This window comes from Culex pipiens, chromosome 1 (genome assembly GCF_016801865.2).
Source record: "Culex pipiens pallens isolate TS chromosome 1, TS_CPP_V2, whole genome shotgun sequence".
NCBI classification, from domain to species: domain Eukaryota; kingdom Metazoa; phylum Arthropoda; class Insecta; order Diptera; family Culicidae; genus Culex; species Culex pipiens.
The window spans coordinates 6,883,278-6,896,445 of record NC_068937.1 but is presented as its reverse complement, the minus strand read 5'-3'; the positions used below and the strand labels follow the sequence as shown (position 1 = coordinate 6,896,445).

General features: G+C 36.8%; 2 protein-coding genes and 2 non-coding genes across 6 annotated transcripts in view; 2 read left to right on the top strand and 2 right to left on the bottom strand.

Moving 5' to 3' along the window:
* Positions 1-13,168, bottom strand: part of LOC120429940 (active breakpoint cluster region-related protein) — a 98,345-nt gene that overhangs the window by 11,346 nt on the left and 73,831 nt on the right. The gene's annotated exons all lie outside the window — the stretch shown is intronic.
* On the bottom strand, positions 1,471-1,542 carry Trnam-cau (transfer RNA methionine (anticodon CAU)). Its single transcript has one exon. It is a non-coding gene; the product is annotated as a tRNA-Met (tRNA).
* On the top strand, positions 1,716-1,787 carry Trnam-cau (transfer RNA methionine (anticodon CAU)). The gene has a single exon. It is a non-coding gene; the product is annotated as a tRNA-Met (tRNA).
* On the top strand, positions 6,330-8,762 carry LOC120429941 (protein suppressor of forked). Its single transcript, XM_039595039.2, has one exon. It carries the CDS (start codon positions 6,465-6,467, stop codon positions 8,634-8,636), a length of 2,172 nt encoding a protein of 723 aa, XP_039450973.1. The 5' UTR covers positions 6,330-6,464; the 3' UTR covers positions 8,637-8,762.

The window sequence follows — 13,168 nt, the reverse complement described above, 5'->3', positions numbered from 1 at the left end:
GCATCGGGTGAGTGATTGATTGCAATGTTTGTCCAATACGCCTGGACTCCGGGGGTGACTTGAAAAGATCTTGCGTCAATGTTTGCACACCTCAAGCCTTGGTGACATAGTTTGGATTTATTGACGAATATTGATACATTTAAGATTGATAACCATTTTTGATCCCAATTTAATCTTGCTCGGTAGAAATGCTCTTACTCGTGTGACAATTGGGTACTAAAGCCCCATGTCAATTTTTATGTACAACGGTAAAAAACACGATTAAAAACCATTTCTGATCACTTTTTTTCATTTTAATGCAAAAAAAAAAAATTGACAAGACAACATTTTTTCGATGGATCAACTATGGTCCCCTTGGAACGAGCTGTCAAGTAGGAGTTTTTCTGTCAAGAAGGACCGCGAGGTTAATTTTTCAAAATTGATTTAAAAATCAATTTTAAACTCTTTGTGGTCGTACAAAGGGTCATTGTACTCAGAAAAATAAGATTTATCGCTGTAAACAATAATATCAGCAATCTAAGCTTCATTTTAGGACCCAATTAGGGCATTTCCACTCTTCTGTATTTTTTCAAACACATTTTGCTCCTCAACAGTGGAGGTGCTCTTAAGATCGGTAATGTCGATAAATGTAGTACTACCTGTCAGTTCAAAGTAAACCAGACTCTTATTAGAACTGTTTTCATCAAGCATAAAATTATGACATTCCTTAGATATGTAAACCTAATTGCATAATATATTTCAACCTTGAAGGGTGAACTCCAATTTTCCACAAATTTTCAAATTTATTCCCCCCTTTTCATTTAAACTAAAGTGGTCCCGGGGCCTTTGTGGAGCAGTAATCAGAAACAAATTTGCATCCATTAAAATTCTACACGTTTCAATCAACATTTGGTGGAACCCTTTTGATGGTGTCAGCTGGAAATTTTGTCGTACCAGTCAACGACCATCTGCTGTTTAGGGCACTGTTAAAAAAAATGCTTCAAAACACCAAAGAAAAATTACTTTATCATCAAATGTTTTGTTGAACCAATTAGATTGCCATTTTTCAAATTATTTAAATTCCTGTCAACGTGATTCCTCTCCTCAAAAGCAAATTTAATCAACTCGACGCTCGTCCCCCTTTTCGTTTAGTGATTCAAAACTAGAGGGGTAAAGCGAGAGTGATAGTGTCCGCCCGGAACAACCAACCCCTTCGTCAACCAGGACCGAGGACGGCCATTTAATAGAACTGCACTGGGTTAATTTATTCACGCGCCACTCACTTGCCTCACTATACCAGCAGAAATTTCGTGTACCAACCTCAGACACTAAAAACGTATGGACGACGACCGACCGTAAAACAGAAATTCCATTCCCATTTTCCTTTGCCGGCAGGTGTTCGACACACCTTCCCCGTTTATTTAAAAAATAATAATTTGATGGAAGGTCGCTCGAATCGTTAAAAAATAAAGTCATACGAATGACCCTCACTAGCAGAGCGTAGTTTCGATCTACGGACCTCTGGGTTATGGGCCCAGCACGCTTCCACTGCGCCACTCTGCTTCACGGTAGTCTTTGAACTCAAAATCACATTTTCAGGTTGTTTTCTTATTAGCAAACCCACTTTGGACAGGTGAGACAAACTAGCTGGAAAAATTGAAGTTAATTAACCCGTTGAAAATTGAACAGGTAAACCAACACAAGAGTTTGCGAAAAATCAATGAGACTAGACAGGCAGCAGAGTGGCGCAGTGGAAGCGTGCTGGGCCCATAACCCAGAGGTCCGTAGATCGAAACTACGCTCTGCTATGGAGTTTTTTATTTAACTCGCAAAATGAGTCCTTAAATTTAGTGTTAATTTCTTATTTTATTGTTCACAATGGCAAAGATTTTTTTCTAACCGAAATAACACTTCTTACAGATTAAAAATCTCTGATAATAAAAAAAATACAAGAATTAGCAGAAAGTTTGGTCGTAGAAGGCGTAGACTTTCTTGAAAACAACAAAAAACAAATCCCATATTCCTGAAAAGTTTGATTTTTTTAAATCACCGTAATCGTGAACCACCCTAATTTTAACCCAACCAAAAGTTGCCTCTTCTCATTGGCAACAACTCTGCTGAAGACACCAAAAGCTTCCAAAACATCACTTATTTCAGAAAATCAATTTTCCACTTAATTTTGCGATCTGGACCACTGTGACATTGGATCGATTTTCAATGTTATTCAGAAATGCTCTTTTCTCCTCAATAAAAAAAATCTGACCTGACATTTAAAAAAGGGTCAAAATTAGTGTTTTAACCCTGTCGAAATGTTAGGCTTGATTTTAAAACCTCGCATGAATATGTTTTTTAAGAGGGCTACAATTATGCAAAGTTTAATTTTTCTGCGTTCAACATTGTTCCCAAAGCTTGCAAGATAATATTATTTGAAAATGGGTTCTACTTGAGTGCCACTTAGAAAAACACATATTTCATAAAATTTAAACAATAAGTAGTATCTGAGCAATCAGCATTCTGATCAATAAAGTTAAAAAAATATTTAAAAAAAAATCTCAGCTTTCGAAACCAAAGATTTTTTATGAAACATGTTTTAATAGCATAAAGTTACAATTATTCGAAAATTCAAAACTTTAAATGTATGTAACCTGGAAATGGTGCACATTTACAAAAAATTAGGTCAATTTTGGTTTTGCACCTCTTTCGAGCTAACATTATCTGAACATTTGCTCGATACTTTCCAAAAATCATGTTTTTTTTTTGAAAAATTATGACGCTGGACAAGATTTTGCACCACCCTAAACTCTAGACCAAAAGATTAGGGAGCGTTCTTTTATTACGTGACGCAAAAAAAATAATTTTTGCACAGTAATAAAAGAACACTCCCTTACTTTTTAAGTCTCCTATTTGAAAATGTAATTTTTATGTTTATCTGTGATTTTTTCCCGTGTACTTTTTTTTTCTATAAAGTCTGAATCATACTCTACAGCTTTGCCCAATACACCAAATCGATCAGAAAATCCCATCCAATTCCATACAAATTTGACAGCTGTCCATACAAAAATGATTTATGAAAATTCAAAAATCTGTATCTTCTGAATGATTTTTTTAATCGATTTGGGGTCTTCGGCAAAGTTGTAGGTATGGATATGGACTACACTGGAAAAAAATTATACACGGTATAATTTTTTTGGTGATTTTTAATTTCACTTTCTGTCACAAAAACTTGATTTGCAAAAAAAAAAAACAATATTTTTAATTTTTTTTTTCATTTTCTGATATGTTTTAGGGGACATAAAATGCAAACGGTTGAGAAATTTTTTATTGGTAGCAAAACATTTTCAACTGCATTTTTCATTCATTAAGTTCTTTTTAAATCAAGACTAACATTTCAAACCCGATTTAACCCTCTACTGCCCAAATTTTTTTTCGAATATTTTTATTTTTCCCGTGTTTAGGAGGTCATTTTGAGCAACTTTTGTTCTACGAAAAACTTTACTTCTCTTGTTTTATGTTTTACTTGTTTCATTTTTAGTATTTTTATTTGCATTTATCTTGTTTAGTCTATGTTTGTTTTTGGGAGTATTTGGCCTACTCTACCACCTCCTATCATTACATTTTGCCTATCTTATTTTTTCATGTTTTTACAGTAACTTTTTCAATTTTTTGCATGTTTTTCACATTTTCTGCTATAAAATGGAACCATTATCATTTAAATTGCAAATAAATGCGTAGAGGCATAGTCTGGGACACTACAAAAATGACTGCACACTTCTTTTTACTTAAAATATAGGAAATGTTAGTAAAAAAAAAAAGCCAAAGTTGACCCCTTAAAAAATTACATTTTTTAAAACATTGGCAAAGTCACATAAAACAAGTTTAACTTCCAACCCTAAAATTTTCCAAAATTTTAAAAGTTCTTCTTTCCAATGCTTTTTAAAGATCAAAAATTGGTTGAAAAATGGATTTTTGGCGATTTTTTAAATCGAAGCCCGTCTAGAGGCGGGGTTGGGTTGTAGAGGGTTAATCCCACCTGGGGTGAGATAGAGCCTTTCTTACTAAAGAATAAAACAATGGTAGAACTTTTTTTAATTCATAACATCGACTTTGTTTTTTTATAACGTCAGCACAAAAGGAAGTCTTATGATGAAAGCAATGTATTATAAATGATCACAAGATCCTCTGTAATTACTCTTAGCTTTAAGTAAAATGTAATTACAAAAGCCGACTCGGTCCTAACCAGGTCCCAGCACCGAAAAGGACCTAATAAAAATAATTCTATGAAAAAAATATTATAAATGATATGATTTCCAAAAGAAATAAAAAACGCAATTTTCACCAAAAGAATATTTTCAATCGTACAATATGTTTGTAAGTTTGTAATCAAACAAGCGTTTATGACAAACGCGATCATAGCAAGCTTCCCATGCGCCAGTGACAACGCAAACCGCGGATTTGGTTTTTTAGCTTCGGTACGAGCCCTTTTGTGTGTTGCCAGGTGCAGGGAAGCTAGTCAAACAAATTTCGGATAAAATCAGAAATGAAAAATGTTGGCGAAGGTCACCAGGTGGGCTTTTACCTTTTCTTAGGGATTTTTTTTCTTATGGTAGGTTAATCAAACGGCTCTAACTCCAGAACCATATTATGAATCTGGATGAAAATTTGGGAGGTTGTAGAGCTCGAGATAAATAAAAGATATGAAAATGAAAAAAATTGACCATATTTTCATTTGAAAACTGTGTATTTTGTTGAAAAGTCTGGCCACATCCGAAAACAGATGGATATTTCTAAATTCGGACTCAAAATGACCCTTGTTCAGCACAACAGCTTTCAAATGCACTTGGAACAATCAAAATCGAAAATAGGGGAGCCGAGGACTTCGCGACACAAAATTTTGCAAATTTTTTACCACACACGGACATCACTCGAACTCCACGGAATTTATTTTCTCAAAATTCGAGGGTTGGAGATAGATGAGTTCTGTCAAGGTGAATCGATAGAGCGTCGAAAATCGATGCAGTGTGATTTTTGACGATTTTTCCGATTAAAATTCATGCTGAATCGACATAATTACGAAGATGGAAATGACGTCCAGCCTTAAAGTAAAACCTATACCTTTCTTTAGTAAGAAAGGCAAAAAGGCGTAATATAGAATGTTTGGCCCTTTTGAAATGTAAGTCTTGATAAAAAAAATAAAAATATAGTTTTCGAAAACATAGGAAAATTTCACGAATGTTTCATATTTTAACATTGAAAATCGTACCCTTAGTTGCTGAGATATCGACATTAGAAATGGTGGGTTTTTTTGGGTGAGAATTTCAAAATTTCGACCAATGCTTCGATTTTTTTAAAAAATCAGCATTGATTCAAAAATTCATAACTCGGTGAAAGATTTTTTTCACATTCTGGAAATTTCTGAAAAGTTGGCATTTTATGTCCCCTAAAACATCAGAAAATAAAATAAAATAAAAATAGTGTTTTTTTTTGCAAATAGATTTTGAGTAACAAAAAGTGAAATTATAAATTACAAAAAAAATTACTGTGTATTATTTTTCCAGTGTAGTCCTTATCCATACCTACAACTTTGCCGAAGATACCAAATCGATCAAAAAAATCCTTCAAAAGATACAGATTTTTGAATTTTCATATATCATTTTTGTATGCGCAACTGCCAAATTTGAATGGAAAATTATGTGGACAAACTAATGACGCAAAATGTTTTTTTTTACCAAAAAATTTTTAGCCGTATTAAAAAATACAAAAAATAAAATTAAAAAAAACAATTTCGTATAGAATTGCTCTATAGGGTCATATTCGAGCTCGACAATAAAAAAATAAGTCAACGAAAATCTTTTTGTTTTTCGTGATTTGATTATCCGAAATATCTATTATCCGAAGTTTTTCTAAGGCTCGAGTCTGGACTGTACACTACGCATTTTTAATAACCAGCAAAATTGTATGATTTTTTTTTCAGGTAAAACTGTTTAGGTTTGAAAACAGTGTTAAATGTTACAAAAAGCATTGTAATGCAAAATCTTTTTTTTTTTCAGCTAAATGTTTCCGACTGTTACATTTTTATAATAATGAATAATAATTCTGAAATTCTGTAATTTCGGACTACACCTGATATTATAATTAATAAAAAAAAAATAATTACATACATTTCTCAACAAACCAACTTCTTTATAGTCGTTCATCAGCTGCCACCTTACCCTACCCCATTCATTCTCTCTCCCGTGTTGTAAAAATGAACTCTCGCCACAGGGTGTTGTTTCGTTCGAAAGCACAAAATGGCAAACGCACTGTCAAACTCGCGGCCAAGTGATTCATTCGCGTGAACACGGTTTCGCCCGCTGCCTGTGAGCTGTCAAAGCAAGCAAGCAGACGTAAAAAAATCGCCGCCGCTGCCGGAGTGGCCACTCGGCATTTTAGTTTATTTTTTCGGTGCGGTGCAAAACTCAAAGGTGGTGTCTTTCGGGGTGGACAAAATGGCACAGTTTAAGGACCAGCTCAAGTTCGACATCGAGTGGGGCCACGAGCGGCTGGTGCGCGCCCAGCAGACCGTGGAGGTGCGCCCGTACGACGTGGAATCGTGGTCGGTGCTGATCCGGGAGGGCCAAAGCCGGAACATTAACGAGGTGCGGTCGCTGTACGAGTCGCTGGTGAGTGTGTTCCCGACGACTGCACGGTACTGGAAGATTTACATCGAGCAGGAGATGAAGTATCGGAATTACGAGCGGGTGGAGAAGCTGTTCCAGCGGTGCTTGGTGAAGATTTTGAACATTGACCTGTGGAAGCTTTACTTGACGTACGTGAAGGAGACGAAGGCCGGGTTGAGCACGCACAAGGAGAAGCTGGCCCAGGCGTACGACTTTGCGCTGGAGAAGATCGGCATGGATCTGCACTCGTACACGATTTGGCAGGATTACATTTCGTTTTTGAAGAGTGTGGAGGCGATCGGGAGTTATGCGGAGAACCAGAAGATTACGGCGGTGCGGAAGGTGTACCAGCGGGCGGTCATTACGCCGATCATTGGGATCGAACACTTGTGGAAGGAGTACATCATGTTTGAGCAGAACATTAATCCGATAATTTCGGAGAAGATGAGTCTGGAGCGGTCGAGGGATTACATGAATGCACGGCGGGTCGCGAAGGAGCTGGAGATTGTGACGAAGGGGCTTAATAGGAATTTGCCGGCGGTTCCGCCGACGGCGACGAAGGAGGAGCTGAAGCAGGTCGAACTGTGGAAGAAGTATGTGAACTTTGAGCGATCGAACCCGTTGAGGAGTGAGGACACGGCGTTGGTCACGCGGCGCGTCATGTTTGCCACGGAACAGTGTCTGCTGGTGATGACGCATCATCCGGCCGTGTGGCACCAGGCGGCACAGTATTTGGACCAGAGCTCGAAGCAGCTGATCGACAAGGGCGACTTGAACGCGGCCAAGGTGTTTGCCGATGAGGCTGCGAACATTCTGGAGCGGGCAATCAACAGCGTCCTCAGCCGGAACGCACTGCTGTACTTTGCGTACGCAGACTTCGAGGAAGGTCGCCTGAAGTACGACAAGGTGCACCAGATGTACAACAAGTATTTGTCCATTTCGGACATTGACCCAACGCTGGCCTACATTCAGTACATGAAGTTTGCTCGGCGCGCCGAAGGAATCATCTCGGCGAGAGCCATCTTCAAGAAGGCTCGCGAGGACATCCGGTCAACGTACCACGTCTTTGTGGCCGCTGCCCTGATGGAGTATTACTGCACGAAGGACAAAGACATCGCGTTCCGGATCTTCGAGCTTGGCCTCAAGCGATTCGGCGGCAGTCCCGAGTACGTCATGTGCTACATCGACTATCTGTCCCACCTGAACGAGGACAACAACACCCGGGTCCTGTTCGAGCGCGTCCTCTCGTCCGGTGGCCTCACACCGCAACTCTCCGTCGAAGTGTGGAACCGCTTCCTCGAGTTCGAATCCAACATCGGTGACCTGTCCAGTATCGTCAAGGTCGAACGACGTCGCTCGGCCGTCCTCGAAAAGCTGAAAGAATTCGAGGGCAAAGAAACGGCCCAACTCGTCGACCGGTACAAATTCCTCAACCTGTACCCGTGCTCCTCGGCCGAGCTCAAATCCATCGGTTACACCGAAACCGACGGCATCCTCAACCCTCTCTCCAACAAACTCCCAGCCGCAACCCCAGCAGACGCCCCCGAACAACCCCACCAGCTCCCACGCCCCGATTTCGCCCAAATGATCCCGTACAAGCCCAAACCCAACGCCTACCCCGGCGAGCACCCACTCGACGGCGGCTGCTTCCCGCAACCCCCGGCCCTGGCCGCCCTCTGCTCGATCCTCCCACCGCCCATCTGCTTCCACGGCCCGTTCGTCTCGATCGACAAGCTCGCCGACGTCTTCAGCCGGATCATGCTGCCGGACATCCCCCTGACGCCGCACTCCGGCGGTGGCGACAACGGCATCAAGCTGTTCGACCTGGCCAAGGCCGTCCACTGGATCGTGGACGATAGCACCTACTCGGGCGAGGGTGGCCTCAAGCGGCGCCGAATGGCCCCCGGCGGAGACGACAGCGACGAGGAGGGTGCTATCGCGGCGGCACCACCCGTCAACGACGTGTACCGGGCGCGGCAGCAGAAGAGATTCAACCGATAAGCGCCGATAAGAGAGCGCGTCAATATTTTTCTTTTTCTTTACGTATATTAAGTGATTGTAACCAACAAAAAAAACCCAATATTTGAAGCACGAATAAAGAGAGCGAAAACTTTAAATTGTTCAATCATTTGCTGTAGAGCGCAAAAGAAAGCCCGTTTCGTTGTTTACTCGCTTCTTCTACTGCTCAGCCGCAATTAGCTTAATTAAATTCAATGAAATGCAATCAATACCGGGGCAGCATCACGTGTGAGTTAGTGAGTTTGAGTGTGTTTGGCGAAAAAAGATGATGCTACTGCTGCTGCACTAGGAGTCGTGTGTTTGGTGTTGAATTGCGTGTTGATGATGACTCAAGTGGGAGAGGAAAATCTTCAATCGTATCGACTTACGGTTAGATTGAAGGTAACTCATCCTCATCATACTATAATAGTGATATTTTTGTACTAAAGATATAGCTGATTTTATTAAAGAATATTCAGAAGTAGCGAATTTGGCAGGAGCTGAACTATTTTTTCTTCATTTTGATAACTCCCGCTCTCGACGGTTCCTTCAATAACCACAACGAGAGAGTCCACTGTATTTCTCGAGTTTTTTTTTGAAAAGGTCCTATAAACAAAATTTTTACTTTTTGCTTTGGTGTTTTTGACTTTTTTTGGTGTTTTTGATACCCCTGACTCAAGGCGGTTCTAAAAACACCCAAAAAGCAAAAATTGCAAATTTTGTTTTTAAGGACCTTTAAAAAAAAAAAAAACTCTAGATTTGACTATTTCCAGCTTAACAAATAAATGCAGACAAAGAAAATTTCCATGGAAGAAAAGGGTGGAAGTTTCACGTGTCAAGTGCGCAAATTGCGGCACTAACCATACGTCTAACTTCCGTGATTGTAGACATTCTTATTTGTATCTCTGGTCACTAACAATTAAAGAGCCTTCCTCAAAAAATAAATTAAAAAATTGACTCTTGGACTGCTAAACCTTTTAACAAACATCAATTAAAAAAAAACTTAAATGAACCCTACACACCAATCCTTCATTACTAAATTCAGTTAAATTTACTGAAATCTGCACTACTGAAATTTTGAGTAATTGAAAAATTGCTGAAATTTCAGAAAACTTTGACAGCAAATTTTATCCACAAAAAATAAATGTCAATAATCAGCTTTTGAATCGTCAAGCACTATGGCTCAAAAAATGTCTTTTTTAGTCCCTTAAAAATATCAAAAAAATCGAAAATTTAAAAATAAGTTTTTGGGAATTCAACTTTGAGTGATAAAAAGAAAAAAAACGGATTTATTTTCTCCATGTACCTATTTTATCCGAAAAGTCCTAATCATAACCAACAACTTTGCCGAAGATACTTAATCGATTAGAAAATCCCTTCTCAAAATACAGAATTTCATACATTTACATACCCATTTTATATGACCAGCCCCAAAATTAGATGGAGCTTCATATAGACTTGTAAAATTACTGTTTTGACATAGTCACTTAGGGAATGCATGGACAAAGTTTCATCCAAAATAAAAACTGAAATAAGGAAAGTCATTGTTGGTAGATGTACTATGTTTGTATACAAAACAACATACATGAATTCAATGGCGCTAATTCAGGGTGGCCACTCAAGTGGGGAAATGGAGAAAGTCGGGAATTCGCCAAAATCCGCGAAAAATTGAATTTGTGATTTTTTTGCATAATTGTTCGAAAAATATTTTCTAGCCGTTGAATAATTTTGTAATATCTTTCAACAAATGTTTTTTAAATGTATTGGAAAATTGGAAAACCATTAAATTAACATTAAAAAATGGGTAAAAAATGTGGATAAAGCTTGTTTTTCATTGATCGGAAAAACATTACAGGGTGACCTATCAAATCCCATTTTCAAATTCCCGACTTTTCCAGAAAGCTCAAATAATAGGCATTTCTTATCTAAATTTCAAACAAAAAACTCTCTATAAGAAAAGTCAATAATTAAATTCTAACTTAATTTAAAAAATATCCAATTATTGGCAAATTTTTTTAAACACAGTAACACAGAAAAATGGAAATTCATTATTATGATTCAGAGTAGAAATACAAACAATAAGTCTTTGCAAAATAATCGAAAGTTTAACAATACTTATAACTTACATGTTTTTTTTTTTAAATTGGCAAACGTATAGTTTTTGATACTTCGATTCAACCGCAAAGAACGATTAAAACGTAATTGCTGTTATTATTCTTTCAAAGGATTTATATTTTTTTTTTGTAATTTTTGATATTGAATTTATCTAGTGGTCAGTATTCAACTGTTTTTTTTCGATAAAAATTCAGTTTGATATGATTTTATGTTCTCCCACTTATTTCAAGCAACATGTTTGAAGAGACAAATTTTTCAAACAATTTTGCAATAACTCAAAATTTCTTGGATTAATTTATTTGCAATTTCAATATTTTTATAATGTTTTCAAAACGAAAAAAAAGTTTTTGAATTTTGGATTTTATTCGATATTTAAGTTTTCCGAAAACGTAAAATCAAGCTTTATCTATAGTAGGTGATTTACCCATACTCACTAAAAAAGTTCAATTGAAACATCTGGAAAAAATATATTTTAAATTACTAAATAAATTAAGTTAAACAATTAAAACTATTATATTATTAACATTGCCAAACTCAAGTAAGGATCTGTTTTCAAATATTCAATCTATGTGACAAAATGAAATATAATCATAACTCTAAGCTGACCATTAGGCTCTATTTTTATATTAGTTTTTCATTAACTTTACCCTTTTGTTTGATATACAAAAATTAATAGAGATAATTTGATTCATAAAAATATTATGAAAATCTGTGTCAAAGACATCCAATATTTACCAAGATTTTGAATGTCTCAAACAGCTTTTCCATACTCAAATATATTGAAATAGTGAAAAGAACCATAAATTTAAAGTAAGCTACTAAAGCAGAATTGAGTGAATTCAGTTTTGAAAATTATACAAAATATTACATAATTATCCAAGAGTTGAAAAATAATACTCAAACAAGTATGCTTGGAATTCCCGTCTTTTTCCCAATTTTTGGCGAATATTAGCGAATTCCCGACATTTCCGATTTCCCGACATGAGTGGCCACCCTGGACTTTATCTTCACAAAAAAAGTCCAAAAAAATAATGTTATTGTCATGTCAACTGTTATAAAATATTTTAAGAGTTTTTCTCTCCAAAAAAACATAAACAGAGAGGTGAAGCATATTTTCTTATTTATCTGGAATTTTAATTCTACAAAAAAAAAATACATTATTAAAAAACTGACAGCTCGATTAATCGACTTCGTTTTTTTTCGATTAATTAACATTATATTTTAAAAATTAAATATCAACACCCACAAAATTAAAAAGAAAACGAGAAAATCGTATTTTTACCCAAATTTCTAGATATTTAGATTTTTTTTTTAAATTTGAAAAATAAAATGTTATGTATTGTCAAGTTTTTAAACATTGTGTACAGGTTGATTGTTCAAGTATTCTCTCTGAATCAAAATTATGAGTGTTTCCATTTTGAAGATTTTTTCTAGAAATAAGTTGATTTTTATGTTGGAATTCAACAAATTGATTTTATTTGTTACAGATCTTTGTAATGAATTGAAGTTAAATTTGAACGTTTATTTTTCGAAATAATATTTTCAATGCTTGCTCCCTCATTTCGGAAAACTTTTTGTTTACAAAATCCTTGTAGCAAAAAAATTCTAAAAATCTCTCCAAATTATACCAGCCTTTCAAACTCTCACGAGACGGCAGCGTGAGGCGCTTATTTTTGCAACAATAACACTGAAGTTAAATGCATATTGCACTTTATGCACCCGATTGGGGGGGCGTCTAGACTCAAGCCGTAACAACTCTTCAGACGTTCTTTCCTCTCTTTGAGACTACCTTTTAAAATGGGCTTATTGAACAATAAATCTCACTGAAAAAAGTCTGATTTTTTTAAATGTATGGTTGCATTAAGAAATTTACCACAACTATTCCCTCTCAAAAGTAGTGCTAGCCTCACATCTCAAAAGAACCAACTTCACGTCCAAAAATGCCACTCCTTCAATTTGCAACGTATTTCAAACAAAAAAGTGTGTGTGTGTTTATTTGTTATGCCTTCTCGCGCTTTCCTTTGATATGTTGTTTTGGCGCTTGCTTGGATTGACGTGCGTTCCGTCGTTCTGTGCCTCCCCGTCAAATGCAGAAGTGAGTTGCATTTGCAGGTTGGTTGGTTAAAAAAGTAACTACCAATAATTCCTTCCTTCACGAGGCGCTGTCACCTCTCGAGTGGAATAAAACTTTGAATGAAGCTGTCACAGTGCGTGTTTCACGTCAGAATGTTTGGCGATTTTTGTTTTGAAGAACCACAGACAAATAGACAAATAAATCAAATCGACAGTTTCAAGCAAATGTCAAAGGTGTGTGAACGAGCTGAGGTGAATTCAAAACTGCTGTGGTGAGTTTCTTTGGTTGTCAAATTGTTGATGGATGAATTTTGAAATCACGGTTTTGACAAGTTGAAATCAGATAA

Excerpts from the sequence above, each read along its gene's own strand:
- LOC120429941 (XM_039595039.2), top strand. The coding sequence starts at position 6,465 with ATGGCACAGTTTAAGGACCAGCTCAAGTTCGACATCGAGTGGGGCCAC.